Source organism: Thamnophis elegans, chromosome Z (genome assembly GCF_009769535.1).
Source record: "Thamnophis elegans isolate rThaEle1 chromosome Z, rThaEle1.pri, whole genome shotgun sequence".
Classification (NCBI taxonomy): domain Eukaryota; kingdom Metazoa; phylum Chordata; class Lepidosauria; order Squamata; family Colubridae; genus Thamnophis; species Thamnophis elegans.
In genome coordinates, this window is record NC_045558.1 from 31,321,979 (window position 1) to 31,347,464 (window position 25,486).

The 25,486-nt window shown below is 38.2% G+C and overlaps 1 protein-coding gene across 1 annotated transcript; it reads right to left on the reverse strand.

Annotated features, from left to right (window-relative positions):
• Window positions 1-710: 710 nt before the first annotated feature.
• On the reverse strand, window positions 711-20,491 carry BET1 (Bet1 golgi vesicular membrane trafficking protein). The gene is made up of 4 exons (XM_032238198.1): window positions 20,284-20,491; window positions 8,301-8,416; window positions 4,084-4,140; window positions 711-872 (listed from the first exon to the last, which is right to left on the reverse strand). The coding sequence occupies exons 1-4, from the start codon at window positions 20,300-20,302 to the stop codon at window positions 717-719; spliced, it is 348 nt and encodes a 115-aa protein (XP_032094089.1). The 5' UTR covers window positions 20,303-20,491; the 3' UTR covers window positions 711-716.
• Window positions 20,492-25,486: the final 4,995 nt, after the last annotated feature.

Consider the following 25,486-nt stretch of genomic DNA (forward strand, 5'->3'; position numbering starts at 1 on the left):
CAGGGCCTGCAGAGAGTTTGGAAGGCCTATAGAATGCTCCTGGGGGCTTGGGAGGGCAAAAGTACTCCTGTTTTCACTCATTTGTGCCTCCCCAGCCCCCCAGGAGCACTTTGCAGGCCTCCCAAAACTTCTGCATCTCCATTTTTGTGAAAAACGGGATGTACAGGATAGGATTTGGGAAGGCCAAAAATGCTGTATTCGGTGTAAAAGATGCACCCATTTTTGGGGTGGAAAAAGTGCGTCTTATACTCCAAAAGTATGGTATATCTCAAGGATATTATATAGTTTAAAGTAAATAATTGCAAACCAAATTTAGAACATGATTAAATATTTTACTAAAACAATAGCCCTTCAATTGACTTAGCTTTGAAAAGAAGTATTTTGGCTTTTAAAAATGTTCAATAAATTTATACAAAATTACTAAATTATTTTTATTACTAGGAAAAAATGAAACTATTATATAGAGTAATTTCTGAATAGGAAAATGTCTGTTTCAGTAATGGAACTCATCCTTAGTAAACTTAGTAAATTCAGTTCAGGAAACTCTATAAAATAAGGGATTTAAAAAATGGCAAAGATTCTGGCTTGATAAGCATTTTAGAATTACAGAAGAAATTCAAATGCATTAATCCTAAATCCAGTTACAAAAATTATTTATCAATTTTCTCAAAAAAGCTTTCAAGATGGTTTGAATAATCTCATAATGGAGATCTGCATCACCTTAGTTTAATAATCCAATAAATCACGAAAAAAACAAACAATGAGAACAGCATCATGTAGCATAACAGTTTTGTCTGGCTTCCTCTGGAGAGGATTTTCAGTCTGCCCATTGTTGCACCAAGGAATCCACTTGTTGTATCAAAATCATTGTCCTGTTGTTAAAAACATGTAGAATTATTTTACTGTTTGTATATTACCTATTAACTTTTAATACATAAAGACAGATCTTTAAATTAGCTGTACTCTCTCTGCTCATGGATCAGCAAGGTATACTATATACAATGTTTTTCAACATTGAGAGCCATGTTGGCTCAGTGGTTAGGACACCCCTCCCCCCAGCTGCCTGTTTTTGGCCTCCACTGCCTCCTGCAGCACTCTGCTGGCCAAAAACAGGCCACACAAGGCCTCTGGTGGACCGTTTTTGGCCAGCAAAGTGTTGCAAGAGAAACGGATTGTACTGGATTACAATTATGTGGCCTCAAGTAAGTGCCTAGTCTGGATAGAAAACAAGCAACATCCTATGTTAATACTAGAGTTTAATTCCAGATTTTACATACTGTCCATTTAACCTACAGTCAGTAATCTAAAATTGACAGCCATTTCTATTTACTATCGTGGAAATTTACCTCTGCTGTTAGATTGTATTATCATGTGATTTATGCTATTGTATTTTTATTATTAGTTGAATAATAAAAATAAAATAATATAAATAGCTTTTCTGGCTGGAAAAGCAATTTATTATTAAACAATGGGGTATAAATGTAGAAATAAAAAGTTTAGTGGAGAATGAAGAATAATAATTTAATAATAAATGTTTGCTAGTAGAAGAGGTAGGAAAATGGTTATAGTAAAGAACTGTGGAAAGGAGAAAAAAATGCATCTTGAGCCCGTGTCAAACAACCACCCTGACCACGCCTATCCCAGCCACACACCCACCAGCCCTCCAAAGTCAAACACAACCCTGATGAAGCCCTCAATGAAATTGAGTTTGACACCCCTGCTCCAGCAGTTCTATCCTGACCGGCTGAAGGTTGACTCATTCTTCCATCCTTCCAAGGTCAGTAAAACAAAGCCCCAGCTTATTGTTGGGCACAATATGCTGACTCTGTAAACCACTTAGAGAGGGCTGTAAAGCACAATGAAGTAGTATATAAGTCTAAGTGCTATTGGTATTTTACAATGGAAAGACTTCAACTCCCTGAATTCAAGCCCCAGCTTCCCATGCATTAGAACATTTTTTTCCTCAACTTGGGCTCTCTTCAGATGTGTGAACTTCCAACTTTCAGAATTACCTAATCATCTTGAGTATTGCTGAAGACATATGTTCAGGCATCCAAGCAGAACAGGTAGTCCTTGAGCTACAACCATTCATTGAGTGACCACTAGAAGTTACAATGGCACTGAAAAAAGTGACTTACGACTGTTTTCCCACAACTGTTGTAGCATCCCCATTGTCACATGATCAAAATTTGGGCACCTGATAACGTGCATATATTTATGACAGCTGCATTTATGACAGGCTCATCAAAATATCATGACTTGTAAACTTTCCAGCTAGCATCCGCCAAACAAAATTAATGGGGGAAGCAAGATTAATTTAACAATTGCATGATTCACTTACAACAGCAGTGGTCTGCTTCACTGGTATAACATTTTATGGTTTAAAAACATAAAATGGGGCATAACTCACTTTAACTGTCTTGCTTAGCAATGAAAATTCTGGGCTCTGTTACGGTTGTAAGGTGAAAACCATAATGCAGAAAGCTATGTCAGAGTTTTAACCAGAGTACTGAGTTCAAATTATCACTTGGCCATAATCCTTACTGGATTTATTTAGGCCTTTTATTGATTTTTGGTATAATGTTGTTTATTAAATTGTGAAAATACTGCTTGAACCTTAGAGAGAAAATGAGATATAAATATTTAATTTATATCTCATTTTCTCTCTAAGGTTCAAGCAGTATTTTCCTTTGTTTCATTTTAAAATACTAAATTTAAATAGTGAAAGTTATGCAAAATGTTTTTAAAAATTAAACTGTTTTCACTTATGCAGAAATAATTATACTTCAATGTCTACTTTCTCTTCCCCAAAATGGTGATAGTGGATATTTTTGCCTTTTTAGAAAATTTACCATGAATCTAATCTCATTTATTTTAAAATCCATATGCAAAATCTGTATTTTTATGAAAAAAATAACTTTGCAATTATTTATATAAAAATCTATTCTGTAGAAAAATGCAAAATTTTATAACATTTATTTTATTTATTATTTGATTTCTATAGACATCCATCTCTATGCTCAGAACCTATAACATTTTAAAATATATCACTTTTGATGTTATGTATAGGGCTAAATAATCTAAACTTATATATAAAAGAAACCTATTGAAATAACAAACCGAAATCATTACAGGTAGTTCTTGACCTACAACCACAATTGAGCCTAAAATGCCTGTTGTTAAGTGATACATTGCTTAAGTGAATTTTGCCCATTTTATGACCTTTTTTTGCCACAGTTGTTTAGTGAATCACTGCAGTTGACAAGTTAGTAACCCAGCTGCTTAATCTGCCTTACCCATTAACTTTGCTTGTCAAAAGGTTACAGAAGGAGATCACATGACATTGGGACAAAGCAACAGGTTTCAGGTCTCAGGTTTCGTTTTATTTATATGCCGCCCTATTCCCAACGGGACTCAGGGCGGCTCACAAACCCAAGAGGGGAGGGGAAACACAAGAACTACATATACAAGCCTTTAAAATAACCAACAGACACACAATCGAGAGGGGAAGGGAACTCATCAACCCCAGGCCTGTCGACACAGCCAGGTTTTAACGGCTTTTCGGAAGGCCTGGAGAGAGGTGAGAATCTCTGCGGAGAGTTCATTCCAAAGGGCCGGCGCTGCCACAGAGAAGGCCCTCCCCCGGGTAGTAGCCAGATGGCATTGGCTAGTAGACGGAACCCGGAGGAGGCCAACCCTGTGTGATCTAATGGGTCTTTGGGAGGTAATTGGCAGCAGGCGGTCTCTCAACAGTCATAAGTATGAACTAGTTGCTAAGCATCTGAATTTTGATCACATGATCATGGGAAGCTACAAAGTTGTAACTTTAGAAAATGATCTGAAGTCATATTTTTCAGTGCTGCTATAACTGAACAGTCACTAAATGAACTGTTGTTAAGTCAAAGACTACCTGTATTCACTTATTTTAGTAAATTCAGTGATGTAATCTAAGCATGACCAAAGGGATTAATTAGTATGTTAGAATTAACTTGAGTGATTTTAAAACAAAATTAATATATCTGAAAGTTTAGTGTTTAGCTGTTCCATGCTAATCTAAAATAAACTGCTTAGGTAAATACATACCATATCAGTTAGTAATTTATTATGTTGCTTAACTTCTGTTCCAATTTCAATGGTAAGCTATGAGGAAAAAAGACATAGATGGTATATTACAATATATATATATATATGTGAGATAACAGCTTATTTAAGGCATTTTCCAGATGATCCTAAAAAAGTAGGAAATAGTATTAAGTAAGATAGCATTATTTTTTCAGTCATTTCATTCATTTTCAAATATGAAATCTCTCCCTTCTGTTATTTTTTTCCCTTATGTAGCAGGGAAAAACCTGGTGGTATTGCTACAGTTTTCTCTGCTCTCCAAAGCCCACGTTGTAAACTTTTAAATCTGTTATAATTCATATTTCTTTTCTGCTTAGTCTTTAGATAATGTGTTTCTTTTTTTCAGCTTTTTATATGTTCCAATATTTTAAAGCCCATACTTCAGAACTACAGATCAGTCATGTTGAACAAAAATGATCAACTTGGCAGATGAAATTACATATGATGATTATAATATACTAGCTAATTTGGGCAGTTAGATTACTATATACATCTCATTTATTTCTTATAGATTCTTTGAAAGATAATAATTCCGCATGGTTTGGTACTCAGATCAAGTGAGCCTTTGGGCTGCTCAAGGAAAGACATTTTCTTAGTCCAGTGGGTCTCAACCTTCCTAATGCCGTGACCCTTTAATACAGTTCCTCATGTTGTGGTGACCCCAAACCATAAAATTATTTTATGTTTTCTGTATTTTTTCAAAAATAAAATATGGGTTTTCCGATGGTCTTAAGTGACCCCTGTGAAAGGATCGTTTGACTCCCGAAGGGGTCCCGACCCACAGGTTGAGAACTGCTGTCTTAGTCCTTCAAGTGCTTTCATCTCACAGACTCTAATATATCAGCCAGAGGTAGCACTTAGCACCCTATCTTGTTGCCCCAGCTCATCTCTGCCACACATGTACGTGCCTCCCAACAGCCAGCTGATCTTTGGGTCACTGCTGCGCAGGGGTGGGGCACATGTGCGAGGGGCACATTGCATTTTTGGGGGTTGTGCATATTCACATGCATGCATGCGTGCTTTGGGTCCAGAAAAGGTTTGCCCCACTGTGTTAAAATAAGTAAAGAGTTAAGAGCAGGGGAGAATGTTGACAATACTTAAAAGTATAGAATTGACAGAGAGCCTGCAGATTTGATAGCTCAGCCCCATTTTTGCAGCCCCTCGATAAAAATCAGCTACAATCCTGAACATTAGTGATTCAATTTGTCTCATTTTAAAAATACATATTTAATTTGCTATTTGGCATTGAATCTTTTCCTGATTTCTTTAAAAATAGATCAAACATTTTGGCTTAGTTGCCTTCACCATATCACCACCATTATGCCTTTTAAAGCACCCTCCATCCTGATGTATAAACACTAAACAGGAACAAATCAGTAAAGAAACATGTAGTTTAAACCAGCTAAACACTATTTATAAGATATTATAATCAACTCTGTCATTTCATGCTTTACAAATAAAGAAGTCCTCCAGGGCTACCATTGTTTCCTGAATTTTTCCAGCTGTGCATTTTCCATCTTGTGACAATCTGCTCTCTCCCCCTCCCCCCCCCAAATCTTTCTGAGTTTGATCAGTAATGAAGTCATCAGGTCAGACAATACAATAATTAGTAGGAAATGAACTTGCTGGATTCATCTGAAAAACGATGTCAAAGTGAAGGTAGGTAGCTGAGAAAAAACATTCATGTAATTTGGCTGCTGTTTAAAAAAAAATATAAATAAATAATGCTTTGAATTATTAGGAAGTGAATTATAAAATATCTAATATTAAAATTCTCTTACACAAATCCAAGATGAATCTGTTTGAACACTGTGTACACTTCTGGTCACAAAATATTTTTTTTAAAAAATGGTTGTGCAGTTAAAAAAGGCATTAAAAAAACTACAGGTTGCTTGGTTCTTGCTTAACTATAATTGTTAATGGTTCCACCACAAAACCGTGCTCGACTAAACCACGTCCGACTAAACCGCGTAGCTGACGTCATCAACAGGGCGACAACAGCGCGGAGACAGAAGCACACTGTAAACCCTAAACCTAAAATTAACCCCTAAACCTAACCCCCCTAAACCTAATCCTAAACCTAATCCTAAACCTAACCCTAAACCTAATCCTAACCCTTAACCTAACCCTAAACCTAACCCTAACCCTTAACCTAACCCTAAACCTAACCCTTAACCTAACCCTAAACCTAACCCTAAACCTAACCCTTACCTTAAGTTGAATCGGCTTGCTTTCAAAGCACTATTTAAAGCGCCCTTCTTTCTCTGCGCTGGCTGTTGTCGCCCTGTTGATGACGTCAGCGATGTGGTTTAATCGGGCGCGGTTTAGTCGAGCGCGGTTTTGACAGGTCACGATTGTTAATTGTTACTCCATCAATAAGCAAGACATCACAGGACTGCAACAAACGTATGTCAGCTTTTCCCATGGTTAAGTGAATCCCTATGGTTGCTAAGTGAGACATAATGTGACTAGGACAACTCTTACCTAGGCTTTTTTTAAAGGCTTTCTCTAGATAAGAAGAGAAGATTGTCTTCTGATTTTTGGACTTTGATTTGTCCCCAGAGAATATTTCCAAACTGTCTTGTAATGTCACAAGTGAATGCAACCATAAATCATGGAATAAAGACAGAATCAATAAAAAATATAAATACATGGAGTCTTTGATTCTTTTCAGCTTGGTTGTATGCTTTGAAATGTTTCATTACCCAACTAAGTAACATCATCGCTGCTAATGGGATTTGCTCCCTGCTTATATACATTAGCTTGCCCTGCTGTATATACTGCTGTATTGATGGACTGTGATTTTTCTTCTTGGTATAGTTCCTTGAGCATTATTTTCTATTTGTTTTCCTTGCTTATTTGGGTATTGATTGCTGGAAAGGATTCATTCTGATCTTGTTTCCTTCTTAGCTTTTTTATTGCCTCTTTTGAATGGTGAGATTAAGGAGTTTTCATTATGTCTTCTGATGGCTGGTTGATGTTCAGGGATGTGATCTAGTCTTTAGCCTGTCTGTCCTACATGGTGGCTGACAGACAGGAGGCTAGTAGAGGACATCCATAACAGACAGGGTAATTTTGTATATAACCAGGGAGAAAATTCTGTATATAACCAGGGTGCAAACCCCACACTCATTCATCTTCATATTGATAACATTACCTAGTTAGGTAATGAAATGTCTGCAAATAAACCACCAAGCTCAGTAAACACCAAGGACTCCACATTTCAATGATGAACTTTAGAGATTCTCTTCCATTGGAAAAATATAATCAGGGTAGTCAGTTTTCAAAACCTCTCTACTAACAGATCTCTCTGCTAGTTACCAGCTCAGACATCTTGAAAAAGCAATATGTTCTAGCTTTTTGCATGTAGACTAGAGACAGACATACAGGGGGGGGGGGAGGGGGGGCAGGGTAGAGTCAAGAAGACTCCACACACTTCTGACTGATTAGATTATTTTCTAAGACAATCGATACACTTGCATGCACTGAAATGTGGTCATTAGCTGAAAAAAAAATGCTATCTCTGATGATAGTGATTTATTCTTATTCCTGCTTAAAATATGTCTTGTCCCTTTAAATTAAACTGATGCTAAAACGTCTTGGAAGGAAGGAAAGCATACCTCTCTCTCTCTCTCTCTCTCTCTCTCTCTCCCTCTCTCTCTCTCTTTCTCTCTCTCTCTCCCTCCCTCCCTCTCCCTCCTTTTTTTGCCACACTGAGGCCTAAACCATAAAGACATAGCAAATGAACTGGCAAATGAGGATGTGCAAATTGCCAGCTTTGCTTATAGGGTACAGACTAGACAACTGGGCTGGTTTGGTTTGATTTTCAGTTATAATCATTTATTTAACAGAACAATTTAACTTTGTGGCTTATAAGTAGACTGACTTACTAATCTTTGCTGATTTATCACTCCCTTAGAAACACAATTCTTAGTCACAGTGCCAAACAAGAAAACCTACTGCCTGTTCCAGCTTGTAACTAATACATGGATTAGCCAAAAAGGGCAACTGAAACTCAAATCCAATTATAGGTAGAATCTGTTCTATGAACAAATGTACCAGGCTCTTTGATGGGCAACATTATGCCTCAATTCAATTAAACTGTTGCTATACATGGATAATCCAACCATTATGTACTCCAATCAATTTGAATGATGCTGGTATAATGACATACTTACAGACTTTATGGTGGTGACTTTTGAACGCAAACTTTCTGTTAACTTTTCATTTTCTTCCTCATATACACTATAGCCGCTATTGGTATAACCATAATTGCTGCCAGCAGCTCCTTCACCTGGGGGGGAAAAACAATCAAAGCACCAGAAATTCAGATGGGAAAATATAGATTCTGGAGGGGAAGAATAGTTTAGTTTTATTAAATCATCCTCTGTTTTAAAAGAACAAGCAAGTAAGGTCATAATAGGAACAACCTAAACCTTTCATAATCTAAAATTGAACAGGGTCAAATAAATAAATAAGGGAAGAAGGAAGACATACAAATGTGATTAATTCATGTTACTCTCAGGGTCTTTCAGTCTGCAGTCCAATCCAATGGGTTGCAAAGAAAATTCAGTATCCAAATCCATCGTCTTAAAAAAAATAACTGAACTGGAGTAACGAAAGTTTCCATGTCCTGTTTACAGTTTTCTAAAGAAAATACATTAAAGTCTATCTCTCTTCCCCCTTCTTTGATTTTCTGAGTGGGGTGTACATATCTGGATCATCTATTCAATTGGATCTGTTATTTTCTTTCTCCTTGCACTTCATGCCAATACAAAATCAAATACATCATCTTCCCTAAGTATTAGGTTCTACTCTTTAAAACTTAGCAATTGTCCCTTAGAAATTGTTCCTTGCCTTTTTCTTCAATAAGAATAGGCAGTTAGTCTTTAAGTCTACCAATTAAAAAACTTTATAATTGGGTAATTTTGGATCACCTGCTCCCAGTGGTATCTGACTATGCGATAACATTTTGCAAGGGAGAGCTGCTTTTAGACCCCTATTTCGCATTAGGAACCACATGGATGGGTCTTCTCTGTGCCATCATTTTTGGGTTAGAATACAATGATAATATTTTGCATCATTTTAGTCCACAATCGGGACTAAGATTCTAGTCCCAATTATGATCATAATCCAAGCACTACCTGTATTATTTTTATAAGTAACTGAAGGGGGTCAAATGTATCCTCCTCTTGCTATATTTCCCACAACAATGCTGAGAAGTGGCTGAGAAAGAGTGACTGGCCCAAACTCAAACAGCTGTCTTTCACACCTAAAGTGAGACTAAGATTCGTTGTCTCCTGGTTTCTAGACATATTCACCTTAACCACAAGATAAAACTGGCTCTCTGCCTCTTTGCAATTTTTATAAAGAAAAATTCAAGAGTAAAACCAAGAAAATAATTAAATTTAACTAAATTTAAATTTAAATCTAATGGTTATAAAATTAATGGAGGCTGACATCCATTCTTTGGGTGTTTAGGAAGAACCATTAAGATGCGGCTATTGAAAAAGGCTTCTTGCTGAAATAATTGAATGTCTCTTCTAATAAGTTAACGTTACAGGGACTTTTAGTGTGGGTTGATGACGTAATATTATATTGTACTGTTTAAATCTTTTTCTTGTAAACGGGAATGTAAGTTGTTTAAAGTCAGGTTCAGCTGAAGCTGCCTCTAAGTATAAATATTCACACTTACTCAGTTGGGTAACTAATTATTTCATTTATTTAAAACATGTATGCCACTTCCTGGTTAAAAATAATCTTGAAGTGACATACATAGAAAGCTACAGGAGTCAAAGCATTACAGATTGTCCTCATTTAGCAACTGCAACTCAGTTACTAAGTAATCACTAAGTGATAAAACATGTAACCATGACTATGCTTACGATTTTATTTTAGCTTTCCTTCTGTTGCAGCAAAAGTTGTTAATGGTCACAGTTACTTTTTCATCTCCATCAGACATTACTGTCTAATTGCTAAAAGAGGATTACCTGTTCAGTACAATATGACAATTATTTATATGGGGAATACAGAAGCCAAACAAAACACACTCTAAGTATAATTTAGAGCAATTGCTGACTAATTTAAGTCTTTGATTTTATGATGCACTTTTAATAAAACATCAATTTAAAATCCAGTATTAAAGGCACTTTTGGAAGCAACTGTCATACTATCAATAGTAAAGTAAAGCATATTCTTGAAAGATAGCTATGGGCTAAAATAATGTTAAATTATATTAAAAAAAATAGAACTGGTCAATTTATCAAGAAATTTCCAATATATTTTGCTTGCACTATTGCAAAGAAAGTGACTTTTTTATTCTTGAATAAAAATTTATGATCCAGATACTAATAATTCATTTAATAAGGTGCTAGCTTTTTCCTTTGAATTGGTTTGTTTCCAGAGATATGTAGGATTGGACAATAGAAGCCTAGATTTAATTTACTGTTGAAAAATTACATTTGCAATTATTTGTATAAATGCAAAATTAAGATTTGAAATTGTTTTCTAAGTATTGATGTTTGTGGAAAATTTTACAATTTGCATTTTGCATTTTACTACCGTATTTTTCAGACTATAATACACACCTTCCCCCACCCAAAAAAGAGGATGAAAATCTGGGTGCATCTTATACACAGAATACAACAATTTTTGCCTCCCAAAACCCCACCCCTTCACAAAAATGGACATGCAGAGAGTTTGGGAGGTTTGCAAAGTGCTCCTGGGGGCTGGAATGACCCATTTTTGCCCCTCTAGCTTCAGGAACACTCTACAAACCTCCTAAAGGCTATGTATTTTTGGCAAAAAAAATGGGCCATTTTTTGTTCATTTTTGCCTCCCCACCTCCCAGCAGCACTTTGCAGGCCTCTCAAACTCTGCATGCCCCATTTTTCACAAAAAAAATAATGTTTTAAAATACAATTCAATTAAAATACCTTATAAGGTAAAAGGTAAGATAAAGGAGTTCCTGAGGATTTTACTCCATTAGTTGTTGCCAACTCTAAGGGGCAATGCTAATCTCCATTTCAAGGGTCATTAAGCCAGAGTTGTTTGAAGACATTCCCATCATTATGTGTCCAGTATGAAATCACAGAGCAGTTATCTGGTACCTATTTATCTACTCACATATGCATGCTTTCAAACTGCTAGGTTGACAGATGCTACAAGGAAGGACAGGCGCTCACCCTATTATGTGATGCTAAGATCTCAAACCCAGGCTGCCATCTTAATTGCTCAGCTATCGCAACATCACAAAAATTTATGTAGCAAATTTGGTTAAAAAAAATACACTACGTATTAGGTCTATCCTACATTTGGATGATTGCCATGAAATAATAATTTGCTGCCATTTAGTGATAGCCTAAGAAATATACTATTTAATAATTTATTTATTTACACACACACACACACACACACACACACACAAAATAAGTCATTTGTCATTAAATTTATTTTAGAGAACAACTCATAAAGTTTTAATAATTTTTTTCTATAGTTTTTAAGGTGCTACAATACACTATTAAATGCCACTTTGATTACGTGGGCATGATCCACAAAAACTTGTGGATATAAATCTGTTAAGTCTTTAAAAGGCTACAAAACTTTTCTTCAACCATGCCTTCCTCCAAACTAATATGGCTAGCTCATTTAGAAACAAAATACTTACCGTATTTTTCAGAAAAGGGGCAAAAAAGGGGCTAAGAATCGGGCTGTGTCTTATACATCGAATACAGCATTTTTTGTCTCCCCAAAGCCCGCCCTTCACCAAAATGGTATGAAAACTATTTTATTTCATTTTCATTTTCCTTTTTATACAATCACTTATATACTGTGCAATTAAAAAAGCAATAAACACAACTCATCTTCTATTCTACCATGGAAAACCAACATAACACTTCAATCCTCCATACACCCTTTCTTCTCCCCCTCCAACTTTCATTTCTCCCCTCCAGCATTCCCCTCTTGTACTTCCCCTCCCCCTCAAACATTCCTTTCTCCCCTTCCCTCCATCTCACCCTCCTTACATTCCCCTCTCACTCCCTCTTGACTCCTCCCTCTTCTTTCCCTCTACTCCTCACTTCAGTGTATTTCTACTATTCATTAATCTATTCAATTTGTATTTTACACTAAAATTATAAGAAAAGAAAAAAAAGGGAAAATAAAAGAAAAAGAAAAGAAAAAAGAAAAAAGAGCAACAGTATACAAGTGCATTCTTATTGTTTTGAAAATTGAAACTATATCTCCACCCTCCCACCCTCCCCCCCCCCATAAACCCCCTCCCTAGCCCCCTTCCGACTTCCCAGATCCCATTCCCGGCATAACTCTTTATCAAGCACAGTCTGGAGTATATTAAAACCGAATAGATTAAGAATTAAAAGATAAAAAATAAAGAAACAAGGAAAGAAATAATAAAGAAAAAAAACAAAAAAAGAAAAAAAGGGAAAAATCAATAAACTCTCTACATTAAGCTCAGCTTCCCATCATTATTAAAACTTAAGTAATGTGCATCATTCCTAATCTCAGTTAATTTATTACTTGCAGGATTTCAAACTATGTTGAAACCAAATGAGTTAATCAAATAAACTTCTACTGTAGCTAGGGGCCTTATCTCTTTATCTAAATATGTGTCCATTTCCAAACCTTTAATTTTTCTCTTTTACCTCCTTTTCTATAAAGCAATTTAAACACCTCAAATATTTCTCACGGTTTCCTTTCTAACTCCTCTCATCCTGCCTCTACCCGTGTCCATATATATATTTTATTATCATCCGTACTCCTCTCATGTTTGCTCCGCCTTCCTTCGAACTCCCTGAATATATCCTTCCAAACATTATATTCAAATAGCAATGGCAATTTCTATAAAAATCCACTTACTTTCTGGCTCAAAATAAGCTCTAATTGAACCTTCACTACCCTCCCGTTTACACCACACTTCCCAACTCCATTCAACCTAAGCCACAATCCAGAAACATCACAATCTCTGCCCTCCTCACCCTAGAGAATAAATCATAAACAATTTATATAAAAATTTAAAGTTATCCTTCAAGTCTCTTTTTTTTAAAGTCCCATACAGTATATTTTCCGAGAAAATCAACAGGATTTCTTTCAGCCTTAATGTCTCTTCATCGGTATACCACTATACCATTTTATATAAGACAAATACACTATTAAATGCCACTTTGATTACGTGGGCATGATCCACAAAAACTTGTGGATATAAATCTATTAAGTCTTTAAAAGGCTACAAAACTTTTCTTCAACCACGCCATCCTCCAAACTAATATGGCTAGCTCATTTAGAAACAAAATACTTACCGTATTTTTCAGAAAAGGGGCAAAAAGGGGCTAAAAATCTGGCTGTCTTATACATCGAATACAGCATTTTTTGTCTCCCCAAAGCCCGCCCTTCACCAAAATGGTCGTGCATACCCTAATGGAAGCTTTCAGAGAGCTTCTGGGCACCGGGAAGGGCAGAAACCAGCAAAAATGGGCCAGTTTTTTGCCTCACCAACCCCCAGCAGCACTCTATAAGCCTCTATAAGGCTACGCATGCAAAAAAAATTGACAAAAAATGGGCCTGTTTTCATGAAAAATCAGCCATTTTTTGCTCATTTTTGCCCCATTCTGCAAGCCCCTCCAAGGCTATTTATGCCTTTTTAAAAAATGGGTCCGTTTTTGCAAAAAATGCAAAAACTTTTTTTTCTCCTTTCGGAAAGCTCTTTAATTGATTGATGAGAATTACATTGATCAAGTGCTATGCCAGCAGAAACAAAGTCTTAGGTGCTGCAGATTGTCAGTTATTTCCTTCTCCAGCACATGGATAAATACACCTGGAAACATCTATCTACCTACCTACTCTCACCCCCTACCTATCTACTGTATTTCTCTCTCTCCCCGCTCTCTCTGTCCCTCTACCTACCTACCTACCTACCTACCTACATCTCTCTCTCCCTACCTATCTACTCTATTTCTCTCTCTCTCTATCCCTTTATCTACCTACCTACCTACTCTCTCTCTCTCTCTCCCTACCTACTGTATTTCTCTCTCTTTCTCTCCCTCTCTCTCCCTCTATCTACCTACTTTTTTAAAAAAAATTCCTCTTCAAAACCTTGGTGCGTCTTATACTCCAGTGCATCTTATACTCTGAAAAATATGGTAACTTTTTGAATTAAAAATATAATTTGAGTATTAGAAATAAAGGTTATATTTTGTTGCAACCAAATCATTTCAAATGTTCCTTATATTTGTGACCCATTGTTTCTTCTTTGAAAAACATAATGATTTTACAAGCATACTAATTTCACAAACAGAATTAAGCTTTTCCATCATTAACGGGGATGTAAATTTTAACAACTGGGCTATAATTAGAAAACAGGCCAGGGCACTTGCTAAAATCTATTAATATAGAGTTAATTTTAATAAATTAGAAATATATACATACGGTATATATTCAAAAATATCTCTTAAGTTTAAAGTAGATATAGAAAATTTGCAGCCAGGGTCCTATCAACATCACTAGGTCATGACTATAATTTCTAATCTCTAGTTTCTCTGAAACTACAACATAAGGTTTTGACTGCTTAAAAAATATAAAAACATATATCTATAAAATGATAAAATGAATTACAAACTATTTGCAAGATATGCAACTTCTATTAGATATGGGGCCAATTTCAGGCCCTGTAGAATGTGTTGCACAAGAGTGGGGCAATTTAAATGATTATGTTCAAATACATGCATGCATATAGCATCTCATCTACACATAATTAATACATACATCTCTCTTACTCAACAGTCCAAATTCATGATAAATCTGGCAGATGAAAAAGTAGTGGTTAGACAAGAAAAAGAAGATTGGGGGGGGGGGGTGTCAGGTAAGAGTCACATATGCTGATGACCTAAAAAAATCAACAAATTACAAAATTATTTTATTGAAAACATGGCATATAAACTGAGTGTCAGGCCTGCAGCCAGTTCCTTTTGGGATCTTTGGCCTGCCATACTAATATTCTATTCTACTATGCTGTTTCATTAGTGGGGAATTGGGAGGGGGAATAGTAAGGAGTAGAATGTGATGTCAAAATAAAATTCCTTTCTAGAATCCAAGGTTATTCTTTGTCTCTATACCTCTGTCCCTAACCAGAACTGGATTGGTGGTACTGTCAACATGGCAGTAGAAGGTTGGGCCATGTGATGGACTTGTGGGAGCAGGATCCTGAACTTTCAACTGGGTGGGGGAAACCAGGAAGCTTTCAGATTCGAGTTTTCCCAGATGTGCCAACATGATTCTCTTAATAAATTGGAACTTTGAGCAATACTTTGCCTTAGATTCTGATTTAATTTTGGATGTTATTTGGAACCCTGACATTGAGTGTTAATGTCTTGAGTAGGAAAATGGATTTATAATTTTCATGGGAGGCCAGGAGCTCCACTTCCAAATAGAATAATAGAGCAATGATGAAACTATGTTTACATATGCCTTGGATATCTAAAAGTTGTACAGTGACCATTTATATGGACAGAATTCAAAAGTTACACATCATAATCTGGAAATGTTTCTTGCAATTCTAGATGTCTATTTCGTAACTGATGCAACATAGAAATACAGCTAGATTTTCCCAGAATCCCATTCATCATTTTTACTTAATGATGCACTTTAAGATTCTTCAGAAATCCATTTGCGACACTACCATGGGAGAAAAGCCATTACCCTTTTCTTAAGAAAATTTGGTGAGAAGTGCTATAAAGTATGCACTAATGAAACTTTGTTCAACTCCACCTTTTCATCATATAGACAAAGCAGTGGAACCAGTCTTGAAATGTAGAACACTAATGGAGAGACTGGAGGCAAATGAAGCTTAAACAGGTCAGGAGACAAACCATTGTCAATGGGATTTCATTTTCCTAAATAAAGATGTGCAACATTTTATTCATAATCTATGAAAAGCACTCTGGCAGGTTTATTGGAGAAGGGAAAAAACTAATTTTGGTTTTATTGACTGCAACTAATGAATGCCATTCAGGTGCTTTTTCTAATAACTTGCAGCATTAATAAATTAATGATGCAACAGCAATGAGGATGGAATTGGAGGCTCTCCACAAAACTTGGGAAGCCACATACCTAAGCAAGTCTATCCTAAAGGGCATGCTTTAGGATAGACACATATGGTGCTGATATATATTATCATTGGAGGGCTGTGGCTACTGTAAGATGCAGCAAGCTTGTGAAACAGGTTACACCTTTCCAAAGTGAGATTATTTGAATGTCTATTGTTTAAATTACTACTGGTAGCATATGATAAATTTGCCTTGTTGGGAGAAATATTCATCTGGGTCAGTTCCAAGCCGGGAGAAAGACACTGGAAACATGGAGGCTGATTGGTAAAATGGTTTAATGATGAAGCAGAATCAAATGGGTTTGTAGTTCTGAGCAGCTGACAAAATGGAGTTTGGAGTGGGGAGTATTTATAATTTCTCTTGGGTCTGTACTTACACTTTCTGTTCCTGTACAAGAACATGTATTCTATTGGCTGTTGTAGGGGTCATAGCTAGCTCAGTAGGTTGTTTGGCTGAAGTTTGGACTCTGATGCAATGTCCTTAGGAGACTGTGCAATGTAGTGAGCTCTGCTGCTAGTGGGTTAATCCTAATGTGTCATGGTGAGTCATGTCTTAATCCCTTCACCCTGGAGTTGAAGGTCTTTTGTTTTGTAGATAGGCTGGCCCTATCTTTCTCAATGGACACAAAAATCTGCTGGGGAGAAGGAGATTGAATCTGCTTTCTGTCTTTTAAGAAAATCATGTTTCTTCACTCTCATTTAGGAAAATATAATATTCTGCCTTTTTAAAATATTCCTTAAAATATTTCATTCTTCTAGGGGGGGGGGGGGTGAATGCTAACTTTCTACAGCCTTTACACTTTTTCTTAAAATTTCAGATACCCAGCCAATAAATTATTACTAAATTATCAGCTAAAAAAGGTAAGACTGTGTCAGTTTCTGAATAGTCTTCAAATCGGTGAATATCACTTATACAGCTGGTAATAAATTAGAGCATAGATAATTAACTTTTTTTCAGTTTGAGACTTCCCTTCCATGCACACATTATAATCATTTCAGAAATCCTATTTTTAGAACCAGAATAGTGTGTCATGGAACAAGTCTACTAATGGAATATTGCCATAACATCTAATTTAATGTCCTTCCAGCCTCACATGAATTCTTGAAATCTATGTTATTATTTTTACACATATAATTGATGATGACTGGACCTGATGGATTTTATTGTTCGTATAAGATGTGAATAAATTTCTCAGAATTTGGTTTGGGGTTGGACAGTGTCAAGCACTTCTGAATTTTAAAAAGAAAAGTGGTATACACTACCGTTCTCTATTTTCTCCAAGTTTTCTATGTAAAACATAAAAATATGGTAAGGCTATTAATGAGTCAAAATGCACATATATCTGCAGAGTTAGCTGACTAAATGAGACACAGCTTTTCCATAGAAAAACGAAAAACATTTTTGACAACAGCCAAAAAGTATTCACAAATAGGAGAAAGTAAACTATTATTATGCAGAATGCACTCTAATAGAATGCCATTGAATTACTTTGTGGAAAATTAATTTATATATTAAATTTCTCATTATTTTGCAGGGACCAAATGCTTCAGAATATACCAGATTTCTAGGAATTTCTTGAAAGCTGATTAAAATTTGAAAAGTATCTGCATAATGTATGGTGTTAACTTTGTCATAGTAGATGATATTTCTAGTCTTAGGTCTACAATTAGCATTCAATAAAATATTTCTATTAAAATTAAGTTATTCCAAGATGTCATAGGCCAGAGAACGGGAGCTTTTGATGGCAGGGTTACATACCTCTTTTAAAAGTTAATGTCATTTTTCATTCTCATTAACACAGTGAAAACTGGACTGAATATTAAACATCCACAGGAGCTCAATATTAATGCCATAATATTCATTGCTGCCCTATGTTTTCATTATTCATGCAGACTTTGACCTCCTGATACAATTTTTCAGTTGTGTCTAATCTTATCAGCCCATCCCTCTATAAATCTCCTCCCACATAATCTGGGAAAGAGACTGATAGATGTCTTTGTACCATATGTTTGAAGATATACAGAACAAGCAAGTTACAGATAATGTTTTATCACTCTCATTATAGTCTACAATTGGCTTCAACTTTATTCAGTTATGCAATGATTTCTGCAGATACATGATGAAAGCACCCCAAAAATACACCCTGAGTCTCAAGGTGGCTGGCCTTTGAAAATCTGAGATATGTGTCCATCCAATTATAATAACATGACTGAACCAGTATACCTGATAATCCACCCGTATTTATTAGAATTAGAATTCTTGATTAGCCAAGTGTGATTAGACACAAGGAATTTGTCTCCGGTGCATAAGCTCTCAGTGTACATACAACAATAGTGATATATCATTGTCATTGTAAAAAATACATTCATCATACAACATTAAATACAATATTTGATGATAGTCACGGATACTAAATAAGCAATCAACATAAATCATACTAGGATACTAAGTTAATAAATAAATTGGATACAAGCAACAAAATTATAGTCATAAGAAGGAGATAGATAATAGGGAAGATGAGAATAATGATGGCAATACTGCCTTTCTGGATAGTTTGACAGTGTTGTGGGAATTAGTTGTTTAGCAGAATGATGGCATGGGGGGGAAATTGTCATTGTGTCTAGTTGTTCAGGCCCGCAATGCCCAATAATATCAAGGGAGTAGAAGTTGAAACACTTTATGTCCAGGATGCAAAGGATCTGTAGATATTTTTCACAGCTGTCTTTCTGGCTCTTATTTGCTAGATTTATATCCTGACTTTTGATAGAAGGCCATTAAACGGTGGGCATAAAGTTCCTTTTATTTTTTTCCCAACTACAGCCCAGCAGAGCAGACTGAGCTGAGTGTATGTGGCCCAAAATGGTATATCTTTACAGATATACCTTTTGCTAGATCAATTCCTGAATACAGCTCGTCTGCCTGGAATCCACACTGTATATAATACAATTGAGGGAGTCCAGAGTTATTTCACAAGAAGAATAATTCACTCCTCTGCTCACAGTAGAATACTTTATGCCACCAGGCTTGAAAATTTGGGCTTGGACAACCTAGAACTATTCCGCCTATGGTCTGATCTAAGCGTAGTACACAACATTGTCTACTACAATGTCCTACCTGTCAATGACTACTTCAGCTTCAATCACAATAATACATGGGCAAACAATACATACAAACTCAAGATAAATTGCTCCAAATTCAATTGCAGAAAATATGACTTCAGCAACAGGCTAATCAATACCTGAACTTTAACCTTAAACTTTCTACCGTGGACTCATCTTATTCCCAAGAAGTTTGTAATGGGGCGTGCATAAGCATACCAGCGTGCCTACCGTCCCTGTCCTACTGTCCCCATTTATTCGTACCCATTTCATGTGTTCATGTCCATGTTTATACTTCTACCTATTATCTCATACATGTTTGACAAAATAAATAAATAAAAATCACCCAAGGACCTTTAGTCTAAGCCTAACCTCGAAATATCCAGCCCCTCGGAAATTGTGACTGTTGTATATTTTAATATGTTGTTTGTGTATTATCCCCCCTCCCTTGTTTTATTGTAAGCCGCCCGGAGTCCTTCGGGAGTGGGCGGCATACAAATCAATAAAACTCTAACTCTAACTCTAACCTATAGGATGCCCCTAATGCCAGTCCCTCTTACACCTCACTTGCTCTCTGCATCTCTGACATCTGTTGTAATATCCAACTATGTGGCGTAACTCCTGGTAGGGGACAACTACCCCACAGATAAATCTACCTCTATCTACACCTGCAATTGAATGTTTTGAACTTTCAGGCACATTAAGTTTAAATCCCCATTGGCAAAGAAAAGAACTAAAGACAACTGTAGGAAGAAGGGTATCACCAGGCCTCTGTTTAATGAATAAGAGGAAGGCTGGAAGATTCAAGGGAGGGAGGAGGGCTTTCCCGAAGACGAGGGCCGGGACTGAATTTTGCAAGGCAAAGGCGCTGTGCACCCCTGAACGCGGGTTTCCTCCGCAGGGACAAGCTCCCCACACTAAACTTCTCGTGATTGATCCCCACTTACCAAGCCCAGCCCTCCTCATCTTTATTCGTCACAGGAGGGGCGAGATAAGTCCTTCCCCTGAAACTCACGGGCACCACGGAAAAGCGCCGTTCACACAATCAGCAGCAAGGAGGAAACGGGGCACACTTTTAGGCATTCCCACTGAAACCCCGAAACGCCACGACAGCGTTAAGTTCCCGAACAGCCTTCCGGGAATTGTAGTTTCGCTATTATTATTTTTTTCCCTCGCGAGGCCTTCTGGGTAACGTAGTTCCCCATAGTACTCTGGATAATGTAGTTTTAAAAGCCTGCCTGGTTACTTCTGCGCGTCAAAGGCTGGTTGTGAAGTTGGGTGACGAAGTCTAGAATCATAAATACTTTTAAAAAAAAAACGAGGACCATCACTCGTTTTTATATGTGGAAGAAGAGAAAGTGAACAATCAGATAAAGGCGGACATCAAGAGGGAAGCAACATTTTGTTTCCTTTCTTCTGCGGCTTTTCAGGTTGAGAAGCCTGAGCGAAACCAGGCTGAAAGTGCCCCTTTAAGTGTCAGCAGCATCTTTGAGCCGAGCAAGAAACCCAAATGGGCGACAAAGCTGACAAAAGCGGCGGATACTGCAGTTCTCTCTTTCGTTCAAGTTCCTTTAAAAAAAAAAATCATAAACATTTTAAATTCAGTGTATTGTCAGTGTATTATCATTTGCAAAAGAAAAACAAGGAGGGAACAAAATGAAATATTAACACGTATACTGGAAACAGTAATAATATAACAGAATAGTTTTGGTTCAATTTCTCTTTATATTAGCTTATTCATAATTCTGTTAATTATTTCGGCATATTTATCATTATAAACCATCTTTATATTTAATTCATATCTAGCAGTAATCTTTCTTCGTCTAATTTCTATCTCTTATCTCTAACCACTCATAAAATCTATTCCATGTCAAGTAATATTCTGTGTCTTCTTTGTCTTTTATTTCATTCAACGTCCTATAAGGAGATGAAAACATATACAGATAGTCATTTAATGACTGTTCAAAGTTACAATGGCACTGGAAAAAGTCACTTACTTACTTACTGATTAATTTACTTTGTGAAGCATGTATCAGATAATATATATAAGTATAAACATGATTTTGAACACATGAAATGGATGCAAATAAAAAGGAACATTAGGACAGGGACAGTAGGCACGCTCGTGCACTTATGCATGCCTTCTTACAGACCTCTTAGGAATGCTGTTATATCAGGTAAAAGAAGGCACACAAAGGCTCCAGTAACAACAGGTCTTTATTGCAAGTCAAGTAAACATCCGACTGAGGAAGGCTCTGGCAGCATCCCTTTTTAAAGGGTTCTATCAGACCTTTTGACCAATGGGATTAAACTTCTGTTCCCACTGGAACAGAGGACCTTTGTGGAAACCTCTGCCAGTGGAGCTGGGGGAATATCTAACACCCCTCCCCTCTAGGATGGAGCAATCCAATTGGTGATGTAGTCATGCAGGTAGGCGGGCTTTTGCGTGGCTCTGCCTGACCTGCGCAGTTCAGTGTTGATGGTTCTTTCGGACAAGTCGGACGGACTTGTTTGCTCCGCAGCTCTGCCTGATGGAAACGCCTGGACTTTTTCACAGCTGGAGCTGGAGCTTCTGGAGTTCTCGGAGCTCGTTGCGGGCCTGCATCAAAGGTATAATAAGATAAGTCTTCCGATATTTTCGGTCTTGAGTTGGACCTGGAAGGACTGCTATTTTGTTTTGCGCGGTTTTGACTAGTTTGTGCAGGAGTTACTGTTGGTTGCCTAAGTGTGGAGTTGGACATGCAGCTGCGGAGTTGGTCAATATGCCTTCTCCAATTTCTACTGTCCTCGAGCTCTAATGTATATGATCGAAGGCTGGTAATTCCAATTACTATGGCAGGAATCCACAGCATTCCCCCAGTGCAGTTGTGGGTGTATACCTATGGCAAAAGCTCGAACCTTGCTTGTGGAGACAGGGGTTGTTGAGGTGGAATAATTTGGATGAAACCGTTCTAAGTGAGACCTTAGGCGGCGGCCTTTGAGAAGTTCAGAAGGACTTCTCCCAGTGGTAGCACTGGGTATGATATGTTGAATTAGTAAATAGTGGTCAATTCATGTTTGCCAATCACCTGGGCCCATCCCAGTGAGGGCCTCTATTGCGGATCTTACCATTTTCTCCACGTGACCATTGTAGGGCACATGGAATGGCGCGACCAGGGCATGCCTGATTCCTTGAGATGCTAGGAAGATCTCGAATGGCATGGCGGTAAATTGGGGCCCGTTATCAAAGACGAAGACATCGGGCAGGCCGTACGTGGAAAGAGTCTCCGTAGAACCTTGATAACCGATTCCACTGTAGTGGAAGTCATCAGAACTACTACTATCCATTTTGAGTAAGCATCCACAACTATGAAGAATGTTTGGCCATGAACTGGTCCAGCAAAGTCCATGTGCACCCTGGACCATGGTGCTTGTGGTCACTCCCACTCCCTAGTGGGTGCCTCTGGAATAGTTGGTCTGGACACCTGACAGGGTGTGCATGTGACCACCCATTCTTCGATCTCCCTGTCCACCAAATGTAACTGCTTGCCAGCGCCTTCACCCTGATGATCCCAGGTGCGGCGTTGTCGCCACACTGGAGGGCTGCTCATGTGTCCTTGCCTAATTAAAAGGAAAACACCAGACAAAATTCCTCGGGATGAGCAAAAGCTTCGAATGAACTTCGAAGGGCTCTTTTATTAGAAAAAGTTAGTTACAGCGTCATCAAAAAGGAGCGTATCAAAAGGCATATATAATCACACATGGTACAAGTAAACTAATGAAAAATCACAGCATTCTACAAATAAACCAATAGAAAACCACATCATGGCAAAGGGTGGGCAAAGGGGGAATAGAAAGTTACAAGCTGCATGGCATTGGGAGGGGGAGAGGGGGAATAGAAAGTTACAGCACAGCATAGGGGGGAGAAAGGGCATGTGTGGGAATAGCTGGCTCACATATTTCATTGTTACATGAGGCTGCATAGTGAGTCCTGACCGTTAGGCCAGAAAGATGTTTCTGGTGCAATGTTTTTGCATCCCTGTGTATGTGTGTTTCAGGCAGCCAAAACTGCCCTGCACACAAACACCTGGAATGAATTCCAACACCCAGGATGCCCTATATGTAATGCTTCTAGTACTGCAATGCACAGTTGGTTGGGAATAATTACCCCCCACAGCAAACACCTGTTAATGACTGACAGTTCATCACGTTTGGTAAAATACATTTTGAAATCAGACCCAACAGGCCCCTTAGGCCACCCCCTCCACACCCAGTTCAAAATTTGCTTTATTTTGGGGTCCTTTGCAGTGTGGCATGCAACGTCACTAGATGAGACAAGTCTGGTCTCCAAGCAGTCAATGAGGAGGACCAACGTCTTGGGGTGGGGTCGGCGAGGACTTTGGGCAATGGGCAGTGGCTCAAGGCATCCACATGCTCTAAAGAGGGTCGGTGAATGAGGCGGTAGGAGTAGGCAGCCACTGAAATAGTCCACCTGGTCATGCGGGGGGATAATGATTCAGGGGTGGGGCGATCCCCAGCCAGTAAGCCCAACAATGGCTTGTGGTCTGTAACCAGTTCAAAATCCTGGCTATAGAGATATTTGTGGAGCCTTTTTACTCTGGCCACTGCAGCCAAAGCCTCGCGGTCCAATTGGCTGTAGTTTCACTCTACGGCGGACAATGTCCTGGAGTAAAATGCAATGGGGGCTTCAGTTCCATTAGGCATGTGGTGGCTAAGGACAGCGCCGACACCAAAAGGGGATGCGTCACAGGTCAACACCAATGGCAGGGTCTGGCTGTATTGTACTAGGAAAGAATCCATTGATAAAAGTCATTTTACTGAGGCAAATGTGGCGGTCTCGGCTTTGCCCCAGGACCATTTCGCATTCTTGGCTAGGAGGTTCAGCAACAGTGGCTTTCTGTTTGATAAAGACGTTGTAGAAATTAAGGAGCCCGAGGAACTCCTGCAGTTCAGTCAGATTTCAAGGTGTGGGAGCGTCCTTAATAACTTTAATTTTTTCTGAGATCGGGTGGATTCCAGACCCATCAATCAGGTACCCTAGGAATTTGACCTTTGATACATCAATCTGACTTTTACCTTTTTTGAGGTGGAGACCCTTGTCTCTAATTCTGGCTAAAACTGTTTGTACACATTTTAAAAGTTGCGCCTCATTTGCAGCCAATACCAAGATGTCATTGAAATAGGGGACAACTCCTGGAATTCCCTGAAAAAGTCATTCCATGATGCTTTGGAACAGTCCAGGGGCGATACTAAAACCAAATTGCAGGCGGTGGCATTTGAATGCACCCCTGTGCGTCACAATGGTTTGGATTTTTCCTGGGTCGAGAGAATGTAGTAAGTGCTGTACAATAGGTACAGGGTAGGTGCTTTGTTGTAATGCTTTATTAATTGTGCACTTATAGTCCGCACAGATGTGGACAGACATGTCAGGCTTGACAGGTGTCACAATTGGCATCTCCCAGTGTGCGTGATCGACTGGCTATAAGATGCCCTGGCTCACAAGTTTATCAATTTCTTTGTCAATTTTAGGACAGAGAGCGAAAGGTACTCTCCAAAGTTTTAGCCTAATCGGGGCTATTTTGGGGTCCAAGCTAAAGGAAATTGGGGTTCCTTTGTACTTACCCAGACTAGTGCTGAAAATGTCCTCGAACTCCTTAAAGATGGTTTCAGCGCCATTGTCCCTCATGGCATTGATTCTGGTCACTTCCATCCCCAAAGCTTGTAACCAATCAAGCCCTAGGAGGCTCTGAAGGTTTCTGCTGACCACTGTCATGGGGAGGTTTTCACAGAATTATTTGTAGTTCATCCGGAACTTGGCCCACAATGGGGATTTAGTTCCCCTGGTAATCGTGCAGGAGGACGTCGCTTCTGTAGCTTTGGGATCGCTTGCTTGAGGACTGACCATGGGATTATGGGCAGTGACGACCATCTCGCATGGGAGTCCTTGATGAGGACAGTAACTTTCAGCTTTTTGGGGCACCTGGAGCGGATTTGTCTAACCAGAACAGTGACATTCAGCTTTTTGGGGCGCCAGGTACAGATTTGTGTAACAAACATATGGTTGGCGATCCTATCGTCACCTTCTGACTCCCGTGGGTACTTTTGCCAAGCCCCTGGTTTGGGCCGATGTTTGTGGCTTTGTGAACCTTT

Coding starts and splice junctions, on each gene's coding strand:
- BET1 (XM_032238198.1), bottom strand. Junction 4,141..8,300: donor AAGTCACCACCATAAAGTCT/GTAAGTATGTCA, acceptor TTTTCCTCATAG/CTTACCATTGAAATTGGAAC. Junction 873..4,083: donor ATAAATTACTAACTGATATG/GTATGTATTTAC, acceptor TTTTAACAACAG/GACAATGATTTTGATACAAC.